Source organism: Cydia pomonella, chromosome 10, assembly GCF_033807575.1.
Source record: "Cydia pomonella isolate Wapato2018A chromosome 10, ilCydPomo1, whole genome shotgun sequence".
Taxonomy (NCBI): Eukaryota; Metazoa; Arthropoda; class Insecta; order Lepidoptera; family Tortricidae; genus Cydia; species Cydia pomonella.
In genome coordinates, this window is record NC_084712.1 from 19563536 (window position 1) to 19591216 (window position 27681).

Below are 27681 nucleotides of genomic sequence, written 5' to 3' on the forward strand. Positions count from 1 at the left end.
CATAACTATATATATAATATAATGAATATTCTAGCAATGTCAATAATATTTATTTCGCTGAAGAATACGAATTAATATTGTTTGCTGCAGTACATTTACTTGTTCAATTTTGCATGTGTTTTCATAACAAAGTAACATTTCCGAGGCCCGCCATTTTTAGAATCGAAAAAAAACCCACTTCCTATTCGTAGCGAGTATTACCGACGACCAGTATCCAGTCGCTAATGCATAAAACTCTCCATGTGTCTCGGTCGTACTGATATATCGGATATACTGCGATTGTAACAGCCTTGCTGTGGGAAGAGATAAGCGGTCTAGTGAGCGATCCAATCAACTAACACGATTATGGGCGGCTTAGGGCACATCATGCCAGTATCATTATATAGTCCTCATCGTTTTCGATGACGGCGACGTTTTCAAGCGTGAGACCTTATCCAGCCCCAGCGCATTATCCCAGTAGCCCAGTATCATGACCATGCATGCTAAATCTAGTGCATCAAATTTGTGTGTTCGTTTTAAGATGTAATATTTTGAAAAGATTTGTCCCGCCGAGTTTCTTTCCGGTCCCATATTGGGATTACCTACAATTTAGGAGGGATTCACATCTTCTCGCGTCGGTGTTCGGTCGTCGGGTTAGAGCCGGTGTAGCTTTATTTGACGTTCATAAGCGCATTGTAATATGCCTACTTGGAAAATGAACTATCTTTATCTTATCTTTATCATAAGCTTCACACACACTGAAAGAAACTACAATAAGCACTGAAGGAAAAAAACAGTAATACAATATTTTGTTACCACTTACACAAAAAATGGGACTTGCGAACTATGTGTGAACAGGTCGGATTGTAACAAAAAATCAGTTTAGGATATTGATAAATTTATTTCTTGCAGCAATGCAGATTACGGCAACTTACTAGTTACTTTTTTAACAACGGCTAAATTTTTTTTTGTTATCCTTCAATGGAATTTTCCTGTCAATGGTCCTAATGTTTTACGAGTAAATCTAATACGCAAACCAATAGACCTTCGTAAGTTCTTCATTGTTTAGTCGCTGTAAGGTAAATAATCGTTTCAATTATGATTTAAATTGATATTCAATCCATTGAAATACATAATAATGCTTTTATGTCATTACATAGCAAAATATCCATAACGGCTGTTAAATACTTACATTGCACGTTTATAACACAATTGTCTATGTACTCGTAGTAGTGGTTTTTGATGTATTCATCTATTTGTAGTAAACATACGAAAACAAATGCTGTTGACAGCCTAACGTTTCGTATTTGATTGAACGCTTCCACTTAGACATATAACATATTCACAGGTGTGAAATATTATAAGTTGGCATTGGCAAGGCATTATGCATATTGTATTGTATGTAGTAACCAGAAGTAAGTAGAACGCGATAGTTACTACATATGTAACATAATAAATAAATAAATAAACAAAATAAATAAATAAATATAATTGGACATTGTTACACAAATTGACTAACTCCTACAGTAAGCTCAATAAGGCTTGTGTTGAGGGTACTTAGACAACAACGATATATATAATATATAAATATTTATAAATACTTAAATACATAGAAAACACCCATGACTCAGGAACAAATATCCGTGCTCATCACACAAATAAATGCCCTTACCAGGATTTGAACCCGGGACCATCGGCTTCATAGGCAGGGTCACTACCCACTATTCGAAGACGGGAAACGAATAATGCTACCATCGCTTTCGCGTGGAAACCGCCGGGCGGAAGCCGTGGCTCCGGGCGTCCTGTACACTCTTGGCAACGGTCCGTCCTAAGAGAGCTACGAGCGGTCGGGTTGAGCTGGAGCGAGGCCAGAAGGCGAGCTGAAGATAGGAAGGCGTGGCGCGAGATTGTGAAGGCCCTTTGCACCTCTGGGGTGCTTTAGGACAACAACAACCACAACAAATGTGATCAGGAAGACACTGTTAAAATCTTTCGGTTTCCTGTTACACCATGTATTTACTGGTTTTCCTGAAATTAATGTACTTCTGCGCTTTGTAAGCAATGGCAATACAAATACGATGATCCGTGATGAATGAACCAATAATTTACTTCCTATAACTTGTATGGAGGCATCCCTTTGAGACGGAATTGATACACGACAATCAATCAACTATTGCTTTCATATTTTCGCTAAAATAAATGAGCAAAGTATTTCTCAATATCTGAGCAATATTTAGAACAGACAAGACCAATGTATGCGTCGTCACCAATAAAAAACAGATGTACCAATAAAATGCTGTATGCCATTTTGAACCAACTGCTTCACTTAACTTTTACCTTCTTGTACGTTCTTTTCAGAAATAAACATTTCTTAAATGCCAGAACGACTACTCTCTGGATTGATCGAGGAATTACTTGGCTCGCGTCTCCCAACCCCTCCAATGATAGATCATCATCTCTGGAGGAATTATATGCCAACGCCCAGATAGACGTTTAATATGCGATAAATGAAGCTTAGTGTATTCTCTTTAAGGCACCGTTCGAATTCAGACTGCACCAGGATTACTGCTGCAGTAATGCGGTGCGACAACGCTACCGACTGCATTGCTACCGCGAATGTCAAGAATTCGGGCAGTAACATCAAATTTGACATTTACGCCAGTAATGTCGCGCTGCAATAATGTAATGTTTCCAACTCCATTTTAAATAAACGTCAAATTTAAAATAAACGTTTCGATAAAATTTTCTTTTGGACGTTTTATGTAGTAATAAAGACGGTAGCATTGCTGCAACAGTATTGCGGTGCGACAATTCCACCGACTGGATTGCTACCGCAAGTGTCGAAAACCCGGGACGGCAGCATCGAGTATGTCACAGCAGTAATGCTGGCGCAGTCTGAATCCGAACGGTACTCTTAGTGGCACGACCGCGGGCGACTCTAGCTGTCGGGCGCCAGTTTAACGTGACTTCGATTTCCATAAGAACTGTGCGTAATCAGAGAGCGTCATTATACTAGTTTGCATTAAGCTCGCGTAAAATAAGCGATTCAAATGACACATCAATGACGTCAATGACAAATCTTGATGGTAATCCTAGTCGTAACTCATAAAGCTGAAATGACTCCGATAGCGAACATTTTTATGACCAATCAAGATAGATCTCATTTTAAAGCTGTAAAACGTCGCTTTTGGGGCGAAAATGTGTCAGTTTATTTTATTATTCATCAAACTTGAAATGCGAGGGGAAAAATTTACAAGAAAATTCTGAGTCATTTTATCAAATGATCTTCTACATAATTTACAAAATATTACGTCCAATCTCGTCTTTATGTCCATAGCATGTACTTAAAACGCGAACTCTTCGAGCAACACCGGGAAGAGAGTCGGCATTCGCACTATTTTCCTTCTGCCGAAGCACATGCCCAACTGGTCATAGCGCGGTGCGTGTTGTGACTTGTCCGTACAGATAGAGGTGTGCAAGATTTGTCTTTGACGTATGCCTTTTTCTATGTATTTCTGTCGTCATTACAGATTGGATTTTGTATGTGAGTGAGAAGTGCGACTGTGTGCACGTTTTCCCCACGTAAAAACTTAAAGAACGATTTGTACGGTAAGATATGGTTTCGGCTCCTCCCTTCCGACGTGTCGGAAGCCAGTGTTGCTCGAAGCGCCAACTAGAGATTCGTCTTAAACTCATAAGCGGCATTGAACCTTTAAGTCTAAAGAAAGACTTTGTCTCCTTGTGTGTTCTACCGCCTGTACAATGGGCTGTACTCTTAGGAATTGCTTGTTGCAAGCATCCATAGGTTACGGTGAGTGCTTACCACCAGGCGGGCCGTATGCATGTTTGCCACCGACGTGGTATAAAAAAAATGAGTGCAATCAGTTCAAACTTAAATAGGTAAATGTATGTTGTTAATAACAACTTGTTTACTAGCAGTATAATCGTTTCCTTTTCTTGTTAAGTATTCATTACTCGTATTAGACCGTTTTACCTTTACGAATTTCAGATTACCTATTTGTGATTTCCGTTAATGCATGTAAATCCACTGTTATGAGAGCCGCTCTCTAATTTTAATCGCAACCAATTCCGAGTTTCCCGAGCAATGCTTTATGTGGGAAAGTTAATTACATTGCAACTGCGAATAGTGCGAATCCAGTCTGTCACCCTCTTATATTGAGTGGCATATTATTGAACCCTTCGAGCAACACCGGCTTCCGACACGTCGGAAGGCAGGAGCCCAAGCGATATCTTACAGTACAAATCGTTCTGCCATTTTTTGCGGGGGGAAACGTTCACACAGTCTCACTTCTCACTCATACAAAGTCATTGACATATATTTAAGGACGGGCCTTACGGGCAATAAGAATGTGGCCAGTACAGCAGTGTTACGCACACGAATTCGATCCAATCGTGCAGTCTAACGCCACAACACTATTGTTTGTTGAATTCGCATCACGCGCGTGATTGGTCGCAATTAGTTGCGTTAGACTGCACGATTGAGTCGAATTCGTGAGTGACACCGCTGAAGTAGCACCATTCTTAGTGCTTGTAAGTCCTTAGATTTTAGATTCGTCTTTCGTCCTTAGATTATATGTTAATGTACAAAATCCAATCTGTAATGACGACACAAATACATAGAATGTGACACACTTCATAGAAAAATTTTGTACACCTTGATCTTTCTTTGTGTACGGACGAGTCACAACGTGCACCACGCTATGCCCAGTATTCGGCAGATGGTAAATAGTGCGAATGCCGGCTCCTTTCCCGGTGTTGCTCTCAACTGCGACAACAATTCGGCAACGACGGCAACTGCATGTAGCATCTTGCAACACGTCGCAGCAACGCTTTCTCATTCAGAGTGAAACCTTTACAATAAAGACGAGCTGTCTGGCCTAGTCATGAAGCCGGCGATGGGTTTAATTCCCGGTAAGGGCATTAATTTGTATGATGAACTCAAAAATTTGTTCCTGAGTCATGAATGTTTTCTATGTCTTTAGGTATCTATAAATATTTATATATTATATCATTGTCTTAGTTTTATGGGCCGTGGCAAAAGCCGGGACAAACGCGAGGAAGATATATATTTCCGTTTGATTGATTAAGCTTAGGAATAAATTAAAAATGGAAGAATTCACTGTCTTCGGTAGAACTGGAACTCACGACCACTGGATCGCTAGCCCATTGCTCTGCCATCTGAGCTACCAAGACCGTACCCAATACAGCGAATATTTCTACCATAAATGAGCCTCAATAGCATGGTTCGCAGACGTTTCAATTTTACGTACAATGTATGCCCCTCTGTCGCTGGTGATGTGTGTCAAAAGTGACGTTTTTGTTTGAAGATAATATTTCACGTATCTTAAAGTTCGAATCGGGTCGTAGGTAGGACCCGACTCAGCTAAATATTTCTCCCAGACACTCCCACTCTCCCAGTGTATTTTGCTACCACATACAAGTAATCTATATGATTCCTTACCACCGTCCTCCTGGCTTGCTCAATCTTTGTGAAAATACCTATTTCTATTCCAATCTGCTCCCACACTTTAGAATATACCGATAAATCTAAATGATATCAGAGATTAATATCAGAGTCCACGTATAACTGTTTAACTTTTCAAGAAGTCCCTTAGTATGCAACATAATAATACATCAGCGGCGGTATCATGGTTCCATTTTTATCACTTGTCACTATGTCCGTCACTTTCGCGCTTACATATTTGTTAGAACGTGACAGGCATGGTGACAAATGATAAAGAGCCGACCATCTTAGCCCAGCTGCCGTGGCAGCATGGTTCCATTTTTATCATTTGTCACTATGCCCGTCACTTTCGCGCTTACATACGTGTTAGAACGTGACAGGAATGGTGACAAATGATAAAGAGTCGACCATCATAGCCCTACTGTTCACTTATGATTGTTTAGCGAAACAAATTGACTTGTCAGGGCCACACGAACTGGCGCATCATGATATTATTCAATTATCGTTCACTGTTTGCGTTGTCGTTGGTTGTGAAATTACATTATACGCTTTTAATGTGATGTCATGTTTTATGTACTGCTGTTTGTATGAATATTGATGGTTTCCCTTACTTTATTGTTTGCACATTTTGCGTTGTTTGGTGAAGGCCGGATTCGAACTGGCGTCTAACGCGCGGCTAACGCCACCACTATGGGAGGGCTTCGTCACTTTTTCTTTAATACATCTATTTCAGTTTATAATATATATATATAACAGTTTAACTACTAAAAACACAAATCAAAATATTTGGTTAAAAAAATGTGACTCTGTAGGGGCCTGGAGTAGGTAGGAGTCTGTAGTTAGGGTAGAATAGGATAGGGTGTAGTTTTGTGAAGATGTTTGCCACTTTCACCCGAGGAGGCGAGATATGTGAAGGTTGGAAACCTTCACAGTCTCGTGATAGATAACTGGCAACGATTATTTGAATTCAGGGCGGCTACCGGGAAAATCGAAATTCGTCAATTGCGGGCATTTTTCTCTGTCACTCTAATTACGTTTTAGTGAGAGTCAAAGAGAAAGATCCCCGCAATTTGCAAATTTCGGATGTCGCGGTAGGCCCCCTGATCGCCCTGCTGAAGGAATAAGGATCTGCAGGCGATTTGATTCTGAAAGTGGCAAGCATCTGAGTTAGTCGATATTGCTGTTATTTGTTTTTGAAGAAAAAAAGATCATTAAATATTATCAGAAATCTACCTCGGGTGTTTACATTCCCCACCTCAGATAGACCGTATCTCTGTTACAGTAGGTTTGAATTGCTTAAATCTTTATTGAAAAAAATGGAGCTCATTCACAGACACAAATCAATGTACGCAGTTTGACTAGCTTAATCATTATTGACTATCAACGTAAGACTTTTTAAATAATAACATGACATGCAGGCAATTTCGTCGACCTTACATATGAAAATTAATAATCCTTGTTACTCTAATACAAGACAAAAGCTCTTTATGTACCAACTAATTTTATTAAATGAAAATCGTTTCAATAGCTAGCTTCAAATAAATGTAAACACAATGGTTAATGGAAATCCTAATCGAATCCCTGGCAAATAATTGGTCAGACCAACCTGACTGGCAACAAAGGGCGACATTGTTCTCCAAAGGTTTATTAGCTATCAACCGACGTTACATCTCATCCCTAATTAATACACTGGCCACAATACCAGCCGAGAATTGAAGGTGCCTCGACTGTACCTTAATAGGTTATTATCCCTTGCCAATATATTCTGTCGGGTAGAATTGACAGTAATTGATTTGTTTTAACCCTGCAGCTTGGGAGGGTCCGTAAACTTTTTTATTTTTTTCGTATTATGGACATCCAACTAGGAAATCGTCTTGGGTGTTGGACTTTCCGTAATTGTATTTTGTGAATAATTGTATTCTGTCAGTAACTTTATCATTCCTTGCGAAAGAATTGTACCTATAAAAGTGTGGGAAGGCGAAATATTAAGAGTTACAGGGTTTGTTTAGTTCCCTATTAGAGTCTGTAAAATCGTTCTTGCTCGAAAATACTTCCCATTGTAAACGGAGAATGCACTTCCTACGTCTATATCCGTATACACCCTTGTGTTCTATATTTACTTAAATATTTTAATAGAACCAGAACCCCAATTTTACCCAAAGGCCATTTTTTAATTTAATCCCGGGCCCAAAGCGTTCATACCGGACGCAGTAAGTCCCAACAATAATACGTAATAATTGTCATTTTGGACAATAATACTTACTAGGCAGTTTCTGTATTGTGGCCCTTTTATCTGTAAGAACTCTGCCTTTGTTTTCGGACGGTCATGTTTATTCGGAGCTGTTTATTAGGAAATTGGAAGTGTGCGACACAAAGGGCCTTAAATTAAATCAACTGCCCGATACTCCCTCGAGGAGAGCTTTGTATGGCAATAGGCATGTAATCCGACTGTCGTCACCTAACGGCGGATATTGACTTAGTAGGTACTGTAGTTACCGCAGTACCTACTAACTACTGAGGTCGTAATGATGTCCTCTTTGCCCTTGTTAAAACCGACCAAGAGTGAAAGAAATGGCATTATAACTTCAGTCGCCAGTTGGTATTGCGGCGACTATAACAGCAGCAATCTTATCTTACCATTGATGGACTTTATCTCTTTGCAATAAAGTTTACGAATCGTTAGTTTATAGTGTGGACGATGGTATAAAATAACACTATATTGGGGTTACTATGCTCCGTATTTCAACAAATTCGCGCAAAACTCACCATTACATCAATTTTATAGACCTTAAATGCCACGACTGACATACATATATAAATACTAGTGTTACTTATCTGAGACCATTGCTTAGGCTTTCCTTATTTCGGCGAATTTATTTAGGTTGTCTGGAAGAGATCGCTCTGTAGCGATATAGCCGCCTGTTATCTTTATGTATTATATATGTGTTTCCATGTACATTTTTTCAGAGGTTGTGCAATAAAGAGGATTTTTATTGTATTGTATTGTATTTATTCGCTAAGGTTATCTCATGAATTAATCTTTCGAGCACACGGCCAAACATATTTTTTAATTTATATTTTTACAACAAACCATTTGCAAGAATTATTTCCATAAAAGATAATAATCGACGACTCTTTTATGAGCCATTAATTTTCCATTCGCACGAAAGAAAATTGACTCCTAAAACAGGCTAGTTTAAGGTTTTATGCCTTTGTTTCAAACACTTAAACACTTTTTGGACCCGGGTACGTCCTTAAACTACGTCCAAAAGAGAGGTATGGGCATTGTGAATGTCATCTCGCTTTGTGTGGTAGGGCACAGCCAGTGGATGTCATTCCAGATCTAGAGCAGAGCCCAACTGGGGAAGTACCTCCACCTTACAGAAAACAGCAGCTAAATAACACTAGATCCTACTCATAGTGTTGTGTTCCTGCGGGTGAGTAAGGTTGCCAGTGCTCAACGAGGGGGGGCGGGTTTAGGGTCGGCAACGCGCATGTAACTCCTCTGGAGTTGCAGGCGTACATAGGCTACGGAGACTGCTTACCATCAGGCGGGCCGTATGCTTGTTTGCCACCGACGTAGTATTAAAAAAAAAAAACTTTTTTTGTAAATTTACGTTTTGTAGGCGCTACAAACAACATTCTTAATAATTACAATTTTTTTCTTTTTATCACCAGGTACTCCAAAATGGCGTCCCCTTCAAAAAACCGTTTCAAAAGACAAGCATGGTGCCGGCGGTTGCTGAGCAAAAGACTGCCCATAGTAACATGGCTTCCCGAGTACAACTCAGACAAGGCAGTGGCCGATCTTATAGCAGGAATAACAGTGGGGCTCACGGTCATACCGCAGGCACTGGCTTATGCTACGCTCGCCGGCTTAGAGCCCCAGGTAAGCCAACGATCTTGCATGTTTAATTACCTGCCTAGGGATTTCTGTTTCAGCTGGGAAATAATAAATGTGCTAGCTTCCGTAAAGCGTTTGACGAAATTCAGGCGCTTGTAGATTTTAGCTAGAACATTTTAGTGAGACTAACTTTAAAATATTTAAAACCAGGTTAGTAATTTAGGTCGAATATAGCTCAACGTGTTTTGATTCATTAAGAGCGTCAACCTGTGAACACCAATATTATTACATATTCGACTTAATAACCTACCTTTATTTCAAACTTAATCTGAAGAATTGGTGCAGTTATTCGTTTTTTTTCTGAAAGCGAAGTGGTTTTTCTCATCTTTTACTAAAATTGTCAGTTTGTGGATTATTACGGTTTTCTCGCGATGTTTACTAAAATGTTATTTTGTAAATAAGTTCGAAGAATCTCTGACACATGCCAGGGTTTGAACCCATGACGGGTTTAATAGCCATACCGCTAGGCCACTCGCGCTCTAATGAGAGGTACAGTTTTTGTGCTTACTACTTGACGCCACTGTCGAGTAAGTTCCTAGTACAGCTGTCAAAGTCATTGTTATTATGGGCGTGACAAAGTTTATAATTTCAAATCATATTTAATACATGCCTATCACCATGCCGTAAAATAAACTAACCCCCTAATAAGTTGCTCCTTCGACCTGCTTAGTTTTGCACCTCAATTTCTTAATTCTGCTTTTAATGTACTGACACTCATTGAGCCGTTACTCATATTTTCAATAAATAATCCGTGATTTTACAAAAAGTTCAGAAAATAATCATAATTGTAATAAACGTGCAACCCATCCAGTAACAGTGACAATTGTTATTTTGGAGACCTCACGCTACACTGGCGCCTCTAGAGACGAATTGTCCTTGACTTTCCACGTCTTATGTTCTACAGGACGGCCTGTACTCCTCATTCATGGGCTGCTTCGTGTACGTGATCTTCGGCTCCTGCAAGGACATCACGCTAGGCCCCACCGCCCTCCTGGCGTTGATGACCCACGCCCAGATACAGGGCACGCCGCCGCGGCCGGAATACGCCGTCCTGCTTTGTTTCCTGACCGGCGTCGTGCAGCTCGTCATGGGGATGCTACATTTAGGTGAGTTACATGTGTTGTTCAATGCTATCTTTCCCATATTCCTGTATAGCAGAGGCATGGAAACTGATAAATACAAGTCTTTCAAAATGTGCTAGGTACCTAGGTACTAGAGAAATATCTTCGGTACTTCGTGAGCTACTGAGGACCATGGGCCATGCGTAGATTTAACCTCACAATCCTTAAATAAGTAACTCAAACTGAAGAAGGAACTAAGTTTTTCCAACTTCAAAAGCCTTAATAGGAAAAACCTCCACAAATCTGCGAAAATCTCCAAAAACTTACTGAAATTGGGAAATTTAACGCGTACGTGATCTTCGGCTCCTGTAATAATTTAAAATGCATAATCAATATTCATATTCAATATGCATACTTTGTCGTCAATATAATTAATTTAACCTCTTCCTGGTATCACCTGATATCTAATATAATTATTATTTGAAAATATTATTTCTGAACTAAAGAGGATTGTTTCAAAGATTCTTAATCAAGTCTAGACCATACTCGTTATCTTCTTTTCTGCATCGTATTTGTGATGTATATCTAGAATTAATTAAGTCCATCACCAAACATATCTTTCATTTATGTTTAATTCTACCTACCTATTTGAAGTAGTTGATTTTATTTATCCGTATAAGTAAACGTTAAGTACTTGTAACAGTACAGCTGTGTTAATAATGAACAAATACGGCGACGCAATTAGCTATATTGGTTTCGCTTCAATGCTTAGACGGTACGAGAACTCTTATGCAAGTTTTTACTGGATTTCTGATTGATTCATTGAGTCGGTTACTCACACAGATCTACCATGTACAAGATAAAATGTCAAATATCAAAAGTGGGACCAGAATCGGAATTATTTCAAGTGTCATTGGAATTAACACTGGTTCTAACTAGCTAAATGACTGCCCCTAATATATCTATAAAATAAAATTCGTTTATTAAAAGAAAGAAGATATGAAATCCAAAAAAATGATAAAAAATCTCAGTGGTCCTACACTTGGCCTGTTCGGCCTGTATCGTAGTGACCGTTCTACAGAATTACTATAGGTACACCGTGTTTTTTTAAGTCCGTAAATTTCAAGGGTGCATTGCTCAGCCTAAATTAAGTATCTAACTTTCTCAAAGAAATCGGTATTGTAATTAACTCCATCTTGGACATAAACAATGATTTATTTTTATCTGATAAGGCCCCATGTTGTTTACGTATTGATTAGTGTTTAACATGAGTTTATACATTTGTAGTGTTATTTGAAGTCCGAATTATAGATGCATATTTTTATCTCTTTATCCAGGGGTCCTGATAGACTTCATATCGGTGCCAGTGACTGTGGGCTTCACGTCGGCCACGTCGGTCATCATCGCCGTATCGCAGCTGAAAGGGCTGCTCGGACTTAGCTTTAAGTCGGGAGGATTCCTCACAACCGTCAAAATGGTAATTTACTTCTAATATCGCGCGCGCGCTTTCAGTATACATGAAAAATACCGGTTTGACCTGCATATATATCGCGTCGTTAGCGCGGACTTCTGGCCGAAGGGTGTGGTATTTCATTGGGAATCTGTCGATTCTTAAACCAGAACAGATGATACAGGAAAAATCTTTTGTGCCGACAAGATTATAGTTATTGTATTTATCTGTGAGCCTTTGTTGAAATGATCTGATGTCGCCAGAAATGTATGCCGCTTCCCCTCTCCTCCGCCATCGGCCCGCATCTGCCCATCAACCATCCTACCTTTCTCTTATTTATGCTTACTATATGTTTGTAAATAGATAATAAAGATATTTTTTATTTATTTTTTTTTTTTTTTATTTTTTTTTTTATTTTTTTTCATTTACTGATGTCTCTAATTTATTCTTTTTTCGCAGGTTGCGGAAAATTTACCAAATGCAAGACTTGCGGACAGCGCGTTAGGAATTACGTGTATAATTGTTTTATTACTTACGCGTGTAAGTATTTCATGATTTCATCAGAAGTAATTAAATAGTCAAGATAGTAATTATAAATTGTAAGCAATATTTTTTTATTCAGTAACAACAAAAATCGTTCGTCGTTGGTCGTTCTGCAAAAATCTCAGTCCCCTGGCCATACCTATTCGCAAATTCCCAGGAAATACGATTTTATTAGCATCACATTTCTGCTAACTATGTAACTCGTGCTAAGCTCCAGATGGAACTTGTTAGTTACTTAGTTATAAATACAACCAAAACAGCTAAGCGGAATTTCCTGGGAATTTACAAATTGGTATAGCCAGGGGAATGAGATTCCAAGGGACTGAAAAAACAGTCAAGTAACTCCTGGCAAAAATTAAAACATTTAAATATTTGTTCGTTTGAATTGTTCACAGAAACTGAAAGACATAAAATTATCTAGAAGCAAAAAGAGCCTAAAGAAGACGCTCTGGCTGCTCTCCACCTCCAGGAACGCGATTGTCGTCATAGTGTGTTCATTGATATCGTTCGGATTCGAGTCTTATGGGTCTCAGCCTTTCCGGATAACGGGACGAGTAAAGTAAGTCTATCTATATCTATGTACATATCTACTATCTATCTATGACAATAGTCGAAACATAGGCCTTCAGCTTAACACATTGAGTGCCAGGAATATTCGTAGTCGCTTTCCTCTACAAAGCGGGAAAACGCTAGAATCGGCTACGCGTGTAGCGCTATGAAAACGTCAGTGAATGCGTTAACAAAGGCGATCCATCGAGTGCGTGAGAAATAAAATGGGTCCTTGGTCTCTTTCACGAAAGGTCCGGGTTTTTTAACAAACAATGTTTGTACTTTTTTCTATTTAAAATTTCTTAAATTATTCGTACTCTCTCTCAGTCGCAGTGATGGTTTAATTAAGCCTTTTTTTTTTCAGAGAAGGTCTGCCATCTTGGAACATGCCTCCCTTCAGTACATACACTAACGGAGAATACGTGTCGTTCATCGACATGTGCTCAGAGTTAGGCTCCTCGATAATTCTAGTTCCCATCATTGGCGTGCTGGGCAACGTGGCTATTGCTAAAGCTTTCGGTAAGTGATATTTAATCTTATTTCTAAGGTAATAAGCTTAATTTTAAATATAAGTTACATTGTGAGCATTTGAAGTGACTACATTATTTTTGGGCGCCTTCAGTACAGGAGCGTACGAAGAGCGCCCCGTCCGTCGGCCTAGTAGTATGAGTGCCCTAAATGCAGCATTGTACGAGGCAAACTAAATCTTATTTTCCTATTATTAAGTTTTATTATTGAAAACGTATTCGAAAACTAATAAGCATAAGTTATTAAGCTTTTAGAACCATCAAAATTGTAAACAACTTAGTGAGTACCTAACTAATTTAATTTAAATCTTATATAACTTAATAGAATATTATTTTTATGGCCTGTATATGTAATGTACACACCAAAATTGTAAGCTACCACTACGGGAGAGCGGTGCTTCTTAATACAAGTATATTCATTACTTAAAAAGAGGCATCGGCACAGATGTAAAAAGTTTACTTATAAGTTACGAAATAAATATTTTTCATTTTCATTAGAATAGTTTATAGCCCATAAGGAAATATTTGCATGCTTATTCAAGTAGAATGTACGCCCCATTTTGTATATAACAACTTATTGTATTACTACATTTTGTAAGTTTTAAAGTCCTAAAGTTTTCTATGGGACATTCTATTTTAACGCATTATTATTACGGTTAAATCTTCTGGCAGGGGAAATTCAAACGTATCACTTTCTTGTAAATATTTAAATTTCATTTGGTGGCGATGGATTTCACCGAGGAATTGACAAGTAATTACTAGCAAAGCTAGCAAGGTTAATAATTTCTGCATCTGTTTAATTAACTTCGAATTTGGCCGACTTATACTTGACAATTTTCATCTGATATTAACTGACAATTTGTGCATTCTTACCCCCTTATTCATAAACGTCTACTAAAGTTGACAAGACGCTAAAAATCGTTTGTCCCTTTCCGACGTATTGGTCTGATGGAAAGGGACAAACGATTATTAGCGGCTTGCAACTTTAGTAGACGTTTATGAATAAGATGGTTAGTTGATAAGCAATATAGGATAACGACTAAGCTAACTCTCTTCACGACTCTGACAGAACAAAGTGTGGGAGTGTAGTTATATATGCCTCATATTTTCATTAAAAAATACATTTATGATGGACAAAATTAGGCCGACTCTGTGCTCTGTGTCCCTGTTTTAACCAACATATCTTTCTCTTTCTAGCAAGCGGAGAATCAGTAGACGCGACGCAAGAATTGTTAACGCTGTCCCTGTCCAACATATTGGGCTCGTTTGTAGGTGCCTTCCCAATCACTGGTTCATTCTCGCGCAGCGCCGTCAACCACGCCAGCGGTGTGGCCACGCAGGCTGGCAGCCTCTACACAGGTGGGTTATGCAGAGATTTAGATTCTTATTCGCCAGATTTGTAGTGCCTAAAAATACGTCGCATGTAACACCTCTGGAGTTGCAGGCGTCCATAGGCTACGGTGACTGCTTACCACCAAGCGGGCCGTATGCTTGTTTGCCACCGTGGTATTAAAAAAAAAAAAAAAACGTCGGGAGCGGTTTTAGCATATACACGGTGTATTACGAGGACAGATTTTAACCACGCATTTCTGAGACCAAAAGAAGGAAAAAGTGTTATCTGAGTTTGGGTCAATTTCACCCAAACAATTTTTTTTGTTTGTTTTCTTCGTTTTTTTAAAATGTCTTTTCAATAATACACACCTGTCACTTAAAATGAATTTTTAATGTTTTTTTTTTCTTAAAACCTGGTATTGCAAAGTTTTTAAATATTTTATTTGTCACTTTTTACATCTAACAATGACGATATTTAAACTACTTCCCATAGTAGCTACATCACTATCAAAAACGTGATTAACACTATTTTTTTTTTTTCAATTGTCATTAACTCTACTATGCGCATTCCAGAAAACTTTATAGGACATTTTAGTATTTAAATATGACCAGGAATACACTATTAAAATCAGTCCTCATGAAACAACGTGTATAACAAACCAGATTTTATTAACTGGATTTTTTCTTCAAGCTTGCTCGTAATTGGCTACTTGACAGTTTTTTGTAAATAATGTCAAACGATCTTGTTTTCCTGTGGATCAAATGTCTATAAGGGACTCATGGTATTTAAGCAACACGAAGGTCAGAAATGAGAGTTAAAGTCTGACGCTCGCACTTGACGATTGAAACGCCTCTAACAAAATTATAATGTGCTGTGACGTCACATCATATAAGTCTGTCCTAAATGTATGGAAGATCAAGGAAATTGCCATTTTGACCCTGAAATATTGCGTTTATATGTATAGTTGTCATACAATTTATTTTTCAATAAAATGTAAGGTATCGAATGGTTTTTTTTTTTCTATTATTGAAAGACAAAAAAAAGTTTTTTTTTTTGAGACTTTGGAGCCTTGTATTTTTTTATAATCTCAATAATTTTTTTTAAATTCCACTTTTTTATAATCGATGGCTCATTTTCTAGCCAATTAATAAAATATTGTTATAATATTCAACATGTTTCAAGTACCCAATTCAAAGGTTTCTATCTAAGCAAACCACTGAGGGAAAGTACATTACTCTCACCTTGACAATAAAGGTTGTTAATATTTAGGTGCAAAGATTGCCACTAATATGTAACTAAATTATGCATTTTTTTATTGTTGTAAAATGCGGTTCGACTCCAAAGTTGCACCGCATTTTACTACAATAAAAAAATAATTTGAAAACTGTTGGTAGTTTCCAATTTTTTTTGTTTAAGTACTCAATAAGAAATACACAGCATAATTCTTTTTACATATTTTTTCGCCAAACTGCTTGACAGTTTGTTGGCGAACACGATCTATACGACTATGAATAAAATGAACCGTTTACACAGGTGACATGTTAATATACAATTACGTCTTTCACTAGTAATGACATGTTAATGTGAAATAACGTAAATAAATGACCCGGCAACATCATTGGATAAGACACTTGCGTTACCGACATGCACGTTGTCAAAAGACGTGTTTCGAAACATGTGTATCGTTGAATAATGAATAAAATTCCAAAGTAATAAAAAATGGGTAATTTTCATATTAGTTAGTAGTGGTTTTGCATTATTAGAATATAGGAATTTAATGCGGAATATTAATCCTGAAATCCTGAAGAAGGGTAGGTCAAGAGCACCCTAAACCGACGAGCGTGTATGAGGAATGTCATGAAAGTGAAGGAAGCGAGAGAGGTATGCCAGGATCGTAGCAAGTGGAAATCCGTGGTCTCTGCCTACCCCTCCGGGAAATAGGCGTGATTTTATGTATGTATTTAGAATGAAGGATGCACTAAGCTAGTATCTAGCAGAAATGCGTTTCTGGTGCTACTTTATAGGCCGACAAACAGGGTTCCATTAGGTACGCAAATAGCAAATTAGCTATCAGAAGTGTTCATAAAATAAATAGCGTGACGTACCCCTTTTCTTGAATTCCCCACCATCATGAACCACGTGTAAACAAACGTAAACATTTCCTACTATCATATCGGTAGCGCTATAAATAAATAAATAAATATTATAGGGACATTCTTACACAAATTGACTAAGTCCCACGGTAAGCCAAGAAGGCTTGTGTTGTGGGTACTCAGACAACTATATATATAATATACAAATACTTAAATACATAGAAAACATCCATGACTCAGGAACAAATATCTGTGCTCATCACACAAATAAATGTCCTTACCGGGATTCGTACCCAGGACCATCGGCTTCATAGGCAGGGTCACTACCCACTAGGCCAGACCGGTCGTCAAACAGCTAAAACAAACAAACAAGGTGTAAACACATTCTTCTGCTGCTATGCCCTACGATGGCCAATGACGCTCGTTAGGACATGGACGTCAGTGGCTTTACAAAAATCTTTTTACTATTTACATTCCCTTATTTGCAGGCACACTGGTGCTGCTGGCGCTGGGTCTCCTCACGCCATACTTCTACTACATCCCTAAGGCGGCGCTGGCCGCCGTTGTGATATGTGCTGTGATATTTATGATAGAATATGAGGTAAACACTTATTACTACGTACAAAAGGGTTCAGCAGCAAAACTGCTAAGGAGCTTTTAGGGCTCAAAAGACACAAAACCTAAGCGGTGACTAGAATATTGACTGGACACTGTAAGTTGAACAAACACATATTTCAAACTGGAAAGAAACAAGATGCGACATGCAGGTTCTGCCAGTAGTCCGAGGAGACTTCAATGCACATTCTCTGTTCCTGTGGACCACTAATGTCAAAAAGAAGTTCCTACTTAGGGCGGCATGTATTGCAACCCTATGAGGTACAGAACATTACGGCCCAAAGCATCTGGAAGTTCCTGGATTCCACGGGCATTAGTAATGAACTTTAAAGGGCTGTCACAATAGATGACTACTTGGTCGACGTGACACTCAAAGGCCCGCAACACCCCCAATAATAATATTACTACCTGACAAAGTATTGCATCGTCTAGAAGCTTGTAAACAAGGTTGAATTATTTTTGATTTCTATTTTATTTAAGGTTCAAAAGGTGCGTTTAGCTGCTTAGTTATCAAACATAATGTTAGTAGGTACCGTCTTCGCTGCAAGTATTATCAGTCACGTGCAATAATATCTTAGAAAACGAAACGCGCAATTATTGCATTTGCAGCACTTATTATTTCAAAAACTGAAATAAATGCCATACACTAAGAAAAATATATATTTTGTACAAATAATTTAATTTGTTCTAATACTTCTAATAGTACTTATTATTTCAGTTGTTCAAACATAGTTTCTTCTATGTTTTTACCAGTTTTTAATGTATTTTAGTTTTATATTTTGAAAGAAAGGGTATTGAACTTGAACTTCATTAATAATGTAAATTAATGGGTTCTTTAACCTGTTTTGGTTAAAATTAGCATATTAAAACACTTCCACGTGCGATACATGTACGTTAATGCATAGTAAACATACGCCACAGAGCGATTTTGGTGTATATTATATTCTAAACCAATTCTCCTTATAAAAGAGTTTGAAATAGACTGGGAAGTTTTATATTATCTATGAGTACTATACTCGAAAATTAAATTAGTTTATATAACACAATCATCATCAATTCAAAGGAACCCATCCAAGGTATCGCGTTCAGTATGGATCAAACCAAGACCAGTGAGAGGGCCTTAAAAAATACCAATTTGACCCTTGTGTATGTTCACCTAATTCGGTATAATCATCGAAGTTTATCTTCAAAACTTGATAACCATCAAAACAGTTTTCGGTAAAATCTGGTTAATCATCAGATCAGATCATCTCCATAGCATCATAATATTGCATTGTCATTCTATTTATGCAACATTTCAGCTCAATCTTAAATCGGGAAGTGGGTAAAATTTTGCTTCCAAGATTTGACCCACATTGACAGGCCAAAATGAATCGGTGATTTCTCGAGAATTATTAATTTTCGTTAAAATCACCCAACATCCTACCTTATTATAAAAAAGAGCCTGGCCTATTATGATTCTGACTTTAATTTACTTACGCAATAAATTTGTCAGGTGGTGAAGCCCATGTGGCGCTCCCGCCGCGCCGACCTGGTGCCCGCCTTCGCCACGTTCTGCGTGTGCCTCGTGGCGGGCGTAGAGATCGGCATCTTGGTGGGCGTCGTGTTAAACGTCCTCCTGCTGTTGTACCCGAGTGCGAGGCCGCAGATGGACGCGGAGATCGTCACGGTACGTTTTAAGGAGTCCTAAACCTAACCAAGTGTAGCCAATGTGGCGCTCCCGCTGCGACGACCTCATGATCGCATTCGTCACGCCCTGCGTGTGCCTCGTGGTGGGGTTACTTTGCGCGTTTAACTGATTTTTGAAGCGAAGTTCCTTATCGGACGGTAAGCGGATGGGGGCTAAGCGAAAAAAAGGGTAAGATTTTTCTGTCACGGCCCTCTCTTGTTTAAATTCTTTCTCTAGGATAAGTAACCTAATTTCACTGACTTACGTGTATTTGATAGTGGCGCAATGGCACACAGCCGCTTAGAGACAAGTGGTAAAAGCGATGATCCGAGTTCAATCCCCGGATGTGTATGCTCGAGCTAAGCGTTTCAGCTAGTACAAAAATGTTTTCTTATCTTTAGTTGTTCTCACTGACTGTAAGTCGCATTTTTGAACTGATTTGTGAAATTTTGTGAGCAATTTCGATACTTAATATTTTGTCGATTAACTTTTTTTTGTATTTATTAGTCAATAATATAATATAAAGATAGGATAAAGATAGTTTATTATTCAAGTAGGCATATTACAATGTGCTTATGCGTTCGAATTGATGGAGGATTTAAATCTTCTCGGGTCGGACGTTTCAAATAAAGCTACACCGGCTCTAACCCTCCACCTCTTACCCGAGAAGATTTAAATCCCCCCTCAATTTTTGGAGGGTATACCGTTCGATCGTTCGTTCCATCCGAGTGTTTTTCTTTTCAGAACGCATCTGGTCTTGGCTACCTCCTAGTAACAGTAGGCAACAACCTGTACTTCCCTGGGGTGGAATACATCCGACAGTACGTCGAGCGAGCCGCCAAGAAGCAAGCAGGCTGTAGAATGCCAGTGGTCATCGACTGCAGATACGTACTCGGTAAGTTGTTGAAATCTATTAAAGTATTCTACGGGATTGTGCTCTGAATTTGTATTAAAACTACTGTATTTGTCTACCCCCCTAATTTCACTCGCACAGTACCTACTCGTAAATAGGTAATGTGGAGGTAAGTTTAACATTAGAAGTTTATTTCATTATAACCCAATTTTTTAACAAGGAGATAACGTCTGCGAGCGATACTACAAATGTTATATTAAAGGAAAAATGGAACAATTTATCGCTTCCGGCAGGACTAGAACCCGCGACCTTTGCAATCCGTGCAACGCTCTTAACCAACTGAGCTACGAAAGCCTACCAGAAGCCAGCGAATCCTTCTATTCCTTCCTTTGCCTATATACGCCTTTGGGGTGGCGTCTAGTGATGTCTACTAAAAGATTGTTCCATCTTTATATATATATATATATATATATTTTTTTTATACTACGTCGGTGGCAAACAAGCATACGGCCCGCCTGATGGTAAGCAGTCTCCGTAGCCTATGTACGCCTGCAACTCCAGTTACATGCGCGTTGCCGACCCTAAACCCCCCCCCCCCCCCCCCCCCGTTGAGCTCTGGCAACCTTACTTACCGGCAGGAACACAACACTATGAGTAGGGTCTAGTGTTATTTGGTTGCGGTTTTCTGTAAGGTGGAGGTACTTCCCCAGTTGGGCTCTGCTCTAGATCTGGAATGACATCCACTGGCTGTGCCCTACCACACAAAGCGAGATGAAATTCACAATGCCCATACCTCTCTTTTGGACGTAGTTTAAGGACGTACCCGGGTCCAAAAATATATATTTTTGTTATAACAAACGATCTCATTTATCACCATCCGCCATATTTGTATCAGCCGTTCAAGAATTCTATAACGTCATGGTTTTGACGCAACTACTACTCGTTCTTCTTTGTCCCAACTAGACAAATTCAGCCTAGTTATTTTGTAAAACATAATTAATGATTAAACGAACTTACCTGAAGTGAAGTTCTATCATAATTATACGAAGCGCCTCGTCCGAAGAGATTAGTGCAGAGTGGTGACACCTATCGGCGTAACTACATGTATATATATATATCTTCAGTTACTAATCTCGAAGACGAGGCGCGAAGTATAATGTCTTAGTTACATCATTCAGATCTTGACCATCGCATGTGTATATATTATATTTTAGAACGTTAATATAATCCTACTCTGTTTCAGGTGCTGATTTCACAGCAGCAAAAGGCATCTGCGCGTTGTCCAGCTCACTAATATCACGTGGGCAACCACTAGTACTGCTATCTTCGCGGAGCAACGTGTCTGCAGTTTTCAAAGGGGCTGGTTCAAGCGTTGTGGTGGTTCCTACTGCCAACGAGTTGGAACGGGCACTGCAAGGTATATCACAGACTATAGCCGTCTCTCTCTCTCTCTATCTCTACAAGCGCTGTCTCGCTCACTAGTATCCCGCGGGCGGTTTTCAAATGAGCCGGTTCATAGTTTTAAAACGAATACGGGACTTAATGTGACAACTCTTGCGTACAAGTGAATAATCAAGATCAAGTGTGGGTAGTTCGCAAAATCCGCGCAGCAAGATGATGATACAATTCCTCGGCAGTCTGCCTGCGACCGTAACGTCACGTTAGAAACGTTAGGCCATCGAGGTTTTCCCGAGGGGCTACAGTATGGGGTTCTTCAAAAAAGGAGTGTACAGGTTTTTAAGGGTCGGCAACGCGCATGTAATGCCTCTGGTGTTGCAGGCGTCCATAGACTACGGTGACTGCTTACCATCAGGCGGGCCGTATGCTTGTTTGCCACCGTCGTGGTATTAAAAATATATATATATAATAAACGTAAGTGTACGCGATTAAGTCCCGTATTCATTTTGAAACTATGAACGAAAATCGTGTTGGTTTAAATCAATATATTGAGCCGGTTCAAATGTAGTTATTCGTGGTTGCCACTGCCAAAGACTTAGAGGGGGCGCTGCAAGGTAATAATACCACAGATATTCAAAGGAATTTGAACTTTCCGGAGTTCTGGGCGCGGCCCTATCAGGAGCTAATGAAAAATGTAATGTAACTATTGTAGAGAAGGTTCAAATTTCTCTTTGATTCACTGACTACATTATTTTGATGTGCGCGAATGAGTCGCGTTTTATTACGAATATTACGATGCCCACGCCCAGGCTACCAACAGCACTATTCGATAATTTTTACTTCCCGAGCCCAAAAACGCGCGTAAGAATTTGCAGTTTTTAACACATTCAGTGCCAATGCGAGCTACGCATTTCGAGCGTAGCGGATAGCATGGGAAAACCCGTATGTAGCAAAAAGCGCATACGAACAGAGAACCCGCCTAGCGGGTCGCTGGCAGGGAATGTTGTACATTTTTAATTCCTGAACCATGTGGCAACATTTTCATCTGAATATACTTTTTTTTAACATTTATAACTGAGCTTGGAGTAAGTGCGGCGATTATTTTTATAATAGTAATTTACAGTACATATGGGGCTACTTTATAGCACTAGTGCGAGAAGTAGCATATTACGTTACTGTGTCGAACATTTAAAGGGCCATATGTACTGTAAAACGTTGTACGATACATGTGCGAATAGGTAATTCGCAACTCGTGTCGATTTAAAACACTCCCTTCGGTCGTGTTTTAATTTATCGCCACTCGTTTCGAATTTCCTATTTTTCGCACTTGTATCGTAATGTACTATTAAAGTCTAGTGTTATGTAATTGTAGTGTATCGGTCACGTTAGATCAAAGTAGAAAAAAAACTATTGAATATATTTTAGATAAGTAACGCGAGAAATTATTTGTCACTTAATGACAAGAAATTGCAAATAAGAAATATGTCCACGAGCGAAAAGGTATTTCTTCCTTTTGGATAATATGATCGTATAAAAACTTCACATTTAATCACGAATAGTTTTTTTTTAATTTTCAGACCTCACCGGCCAAATATCAATGCCTCTACTAAATGGTACAAAAGAAACGAGCACACCCCCGCCGTCGTATAACTCCCTACAACTGGATGACGTCACAGAAATCGTCACCGAAGACAGAACCCAGACTCCCTTACTGAAAATAGAAAACACAGAAACGTCCAGTGAGGTCAATGATACTTGACCATATTAATTTTTAGTGTAGATATTTGTCAATTTTTCTATAGGTGTTTGCAGGAGAGTTGAGGTTACTAATATGTCGTTGGATTATTTCCAAAATAGCAAATTTGTGAGCAATGCAATAACCATTGTGAGGCAATGGATGACCGTCCGTCCTCAGTTAGTTATTAAGGTTCTTCTGTGTTTTGTTATTCTATATTTCATGTATAACTCAATTTAATGATCAATACCCTTCTATTTGTGTACGGATATATAACTTAAAATAATATTGGCCTACCTAGTCCCAGATTGTATTCTGTACGTGATGTGTATGCATTTATATACTTTCAGTCCTAAATTTCGCAGTGCATTAGTATATACTGTAATGCTGTGTAATTTTTTTGTCAAAAAATAAAATAAAAATAAAAAATAAAATAAAATAGTCCATGTGTCAAAATGGTCCTAAAACCAAAAGTTTTTAGATAGGTATTTCTATGAACTTGATTTCGTTCTATGTGCAGCAAGCCGAATTCCATTGCAGAACTGAGATATTTGTATTTTACTCAAAATGTCGTCACCCTTATTACCTAGGCAAGAGAGTCCAAGTAAGCAAATAAATTGCTGCACCATCTGCCCTGCACGCCGGGCGAGCGCGGCAAATTCATTTGCGTACTTGGACTCTATTGCCTAGGTAATAAGGGTGCCGACATTTTGACTAAAAGACCATCTCACTCTCAGTTCTGTAATGGAATTCAACTTGGTATCCATAGAATGAAATATTGTAGATAAAAAGACCAAATAATGAAATAACTCTCAACTTTGTTAGTTTTCGGACCATTTTGAGGCATAGCCTATAACATAACAGCACATAACACTAAATAGTCGTGATAACCGCTATTATACGATATAGTGGTGTTTCAACAACCGTTACTCGGCTGTTATACGATTACAGGCTGAGTAAATCAATTCTTATAGGACTGTTTTGCTAGTTGGGCAATAATTATACCACTCTTTTTCTTCTACGAAACACATCACAATACTTATTATTAATGTTTTAATTACAGATAGTTCAGTTGAAATAACTTTCATTAAAATATTTGGTTATGTGTCAAATGCTAATCTGTCATATTTGATGGCATCGTTTGCCATTTCTATTGAAGTCCATTATCGGTATCTATTTACGAAAAAGAACACAAATTTGACGTGTTGTGTGCATGACCTCAACTCTACTGCCGATATCTATACCGACGCTTTATTTGTATTAATCATTTTATAAATGTGGGACTTGAAATTGATGCAGTTTAAAAAACAGACCACAGATAATAGATAAAACTAGATGCCGCAAAAATCTTAACCAGTTTGGCTCGTGTTGGACTGTTTTTTAGTTCAATACTCTGCTACACTCTGTATTTTTAGGTATTTAAATAAAAGTAAACAATGTGTACATTTTCGACTAGTTATAATATTTATTGGTTAACCAACCAAATACAAAACCCCCTAGATCTGTCTCTTAACGATCTGACTTTAACCTACATTATTTGTTCATGTAATGTTTTCATCTACTAGGAGCCATTTGAGGGTAGACTTTGTTTAATTTTATTTAAATACCTAAAGATACAGAGTATACATATCGTATTCAGTGAACAATAAGGTTTTAAATGTTATACTTAGAAGCTATATCGATATTTTTTTTTGTATTTGTTAACAGTGAACCGTGGTGAACAGTGAAACAAGTAATAATAAGTATTTAAATGAAGAAAATCTAGGAGTAATGTTACCTACCTTATTTATATAGAAAAAAAACTGTTTGCAAAGTCAGACTATACAGTGTGTATTTTTGATATAACCTCAAACGTAAACTAGACGTAGGTTTTAGTGCTATAAAACAATTCTGAAAGATTTTTTTGTGTAGTCTTCACTACCAGAGCATAATTATTTTTTGTTTTTTTTTTCGATTGGTAATGTATTTCGTACATCATGATCACTTGTGACAGCTGTGACGTCGCGTCATTAACGAGACGTTTTGAGTTAATGACAAAGTAGTTATACATAGCTTGCTGAATTATTGTGCATGAAAACATAAAAGTCGTCCATTTTTTATAAAACCTATGAAAGTGTGTTAATTACAACCTAAATTAACTGCCCTTTGATTATGTGGTCGTATCAAAAATACACGCTGTATATTATCAAATTCTAATCACGAATTTGTCGTAGATTTTGCACATTGAATACAAAGAATCAGTCTTTGCTATGAAGTTAGTATAGGAAATTGAATCAAGCAGTTACATCTGCGAGCGTAATTAAAAATTAATGAATTAAAGAAAAAAAATCCACCGCTTCGGGTAACACTCGAACTTGCGACTTTTCGTAACAGTTTCGTAACACCTTTCGTAACGAAGAAAGAGGCAGGGAAAGAAGCGCGCGAGTCTTTCCATTCCTGTTTACACGCCTTTAGACTGGCTAGCTTCGGTCGTTCATTCATTCAATTTTCTCTATTATAAAAAAAATTAGTATCACTCGCTGGCGTAACTAATTGATACCAATTATTTAAATTTTGTATATAAGTACAAAAATATTTAATGTTCGCTCTCTTCTCTAAATGAACCCATTCCATTTTTGTACATTGTGTATACTTGTCTTAAATTATTATTTTCTTTTAATAGTTCATGTTTGTGTTGTTCTTTGATTTACTGCCCATTTTATCTATAATTGAACAGCTACCCATCAGCGGCTAGCAGTGCCATATCCTCGTAAGGCCCACCGTCCTACCTGTAGGACTAAATACTTATATGTACTTATTTAAACCATTTTAAATTATTATTTTTACTACGTCGGTGGCAAACAAGCATACGGCCCGCCTAATGGTAAGCAGTCTCCGTAGCCTATGTACGCCTGCAACTCCACCCTAGAGCACCCCCCCTTGAGCTCTGGCAGCCTTACTCACCGGCAGGAACACAACACTATGAGTAGGGCCTAGTGTTATTTGTAAATTGGAACAGAGTTGCATTTCTTTTATTTCGTCCTACTTCAAAGCAAAGAGGATTGATGCTAAAAGAGAGGTAAAGTCTAAGAAAAAAAACGTGCCCCTTAATTTGAGATCCAAAACAGATGGCGTTGTACTACGCTATACATTTTGAGGTCACTGAATTGTCAAACGTCAACTTTTGACAGTCTGAGTCACCGCAAAATGTATGGAGTACGGAAGGTGGAGGTAAGGAAATAAATCTCCATGTACCAAAAAGTGTCATCAAAAAACCTTAAATAGGTGGCGCTACAATACCTAGAATACTTGAACAAAAAATCAAATCATAGACAGCGCACTTCACTCCGTCAATAACGCCTAAGTTCTTAGCTTCTACTCTGGACAGATTTGGAATTAATATTTATAGCTGACAGCTGGACACTTTTGCAACCGTTCTGCCTATGGAGATTCTATTCCTTGCCTCTACCTTCCATAGTATGGAGCTGTACAGTGCCATCTATTTTACCTGTCAATTTCGAAGCACGAAATTGTCTTACATATCATAATGAATGTACATATCTTTGCTTAACCCTTTACCAGGCCAAGGGATATATTCCACCCACATCTTATATCGGTTACCGTAGTCAGGTTTTAACTCCAAACCACCTACAAAATATTTTGTCAATCCCTGAAAATATTATTTTATGATCTTCATTCAGAACACGCTTCTAAATTGCGTAATATATCTTCGGCAGCCGTTTAAATTCACTTGAACGCTAATTTCAGTAAACTACGGAGAAATTCGAACACTTTCCATAATTTCTATGAAACAGAAGTACATAGGTCGAACAATTTTTTGATATTTTGTAGATTTTGAGTGTTGAAAGCTAATGTAATCGTAAACATTGCTAAATATTCATGCATTATTGTGTATGACCAGAATTAGGATGTGGGTTGACATTATCCCATGGCCTTATTAGAGTTTAACTGTGTGGGAGCTATTTTTCCCATGGCCCGGTAAATTGTCTTGTCATGTCATAAAAACTCACGTAAGTAAATAGTGATTGATATAATGTTTCGTAGGAAATTTGGAGTTAAACCTTGACTATTATAACCGATATAAGATGTGGGTGGAATATATCCCTTGGCCTGATCAAGAATATAATAAGACAAAATCTAGTATGACAGTTCATTACTTAGACAGACGATGGGATAACCGTAACCCACATTTTTATTTCTGGTTTAAAGGAAGATCTCCGACTTCCATAAATACATTTTTTACAAGGCGTTCAATACGGTTGCAACAGCATATAAAGTACGTATTAAGACACGCTGGTTCTTCGGGGCCTGGTAAAGGGTTAAAGCAAAAGGAATTCAACCATATTTTCTTTTTACTACTGATTTCATATGTAACTGGCAATTTTTTTTCTATGGTAGGCTTTACGCAGGAGAATATGGTAATTATAGTATCAAATGTTGTATGAAAAAGTAAAGTTTTGTATAAGCTTTAAATTATTTATTAAGAC

General features: G+C 38.2%; 1 protein-coding gene and 1 non-coding gene across 3 annotated transcripts in view; one reads left to right on the forward strand and one right to left on the reverse strand.

Annotated features, from left to right (window-relative positions):
* The window catches only part of LOC133522369 (sodium-independent sulfate anion transporter-like), a 58353-nt gene extending 32493 nt beyond the window's left edge, over positions 1–25860 (forward strand). For both annotated transcript variants that reach the window (XM_061857690.1, XM_061857689.1), the window contains exons 2-13: positions 9143–9353; positions 10273–10474; positions 11767–11906; positions 12339–12419; positions 12818–12981; positions 13336–13490; positions 14696–14857; positions 17413–17525; positions 19035–19208; positions 19953–20103; positions 21305–21478; positions 23037–25860. In XM_061857690.1, the coding sequence (XP_061713674.1) occupies positions 9153–9353; positions 10273–10474; positions 11767–11906; positions 12339–12419; positions 12818–12981; positions 13336–13490; positions 14696–14857; positions 17413–17525; positions 19035–19208; positions 19953–20103; positions 21305–21478; positions 23037–23218 (1899 nt within the window). In that variant the 5' untranslated portion in view covers positions 9143–9152 and the 3' untranslated portion in view covers positions 23219–25860. The remainder of the gene's footprint in view (positions 1–9142; positions 9354–10272; positions 10475–11766; positions 11907–12338; positions 12420–12817; positions 12982–13335; positions 13491–14695; positions 14858–17412; positions 17526–19034; positions 19209–19952; positions 20104–21304; positions 21479–23036) is intronic.
* Positions 20343–20415, reverse strand: Trnas-gga (transfer RNA serine (anticodon GGA)). Its single transcript has one exon. It is a non-coding gene; the product is annotated as a tRNA-Ser (tRNA).
* Positions 25861–27681: the final 1821 nt, after the last annotated feature.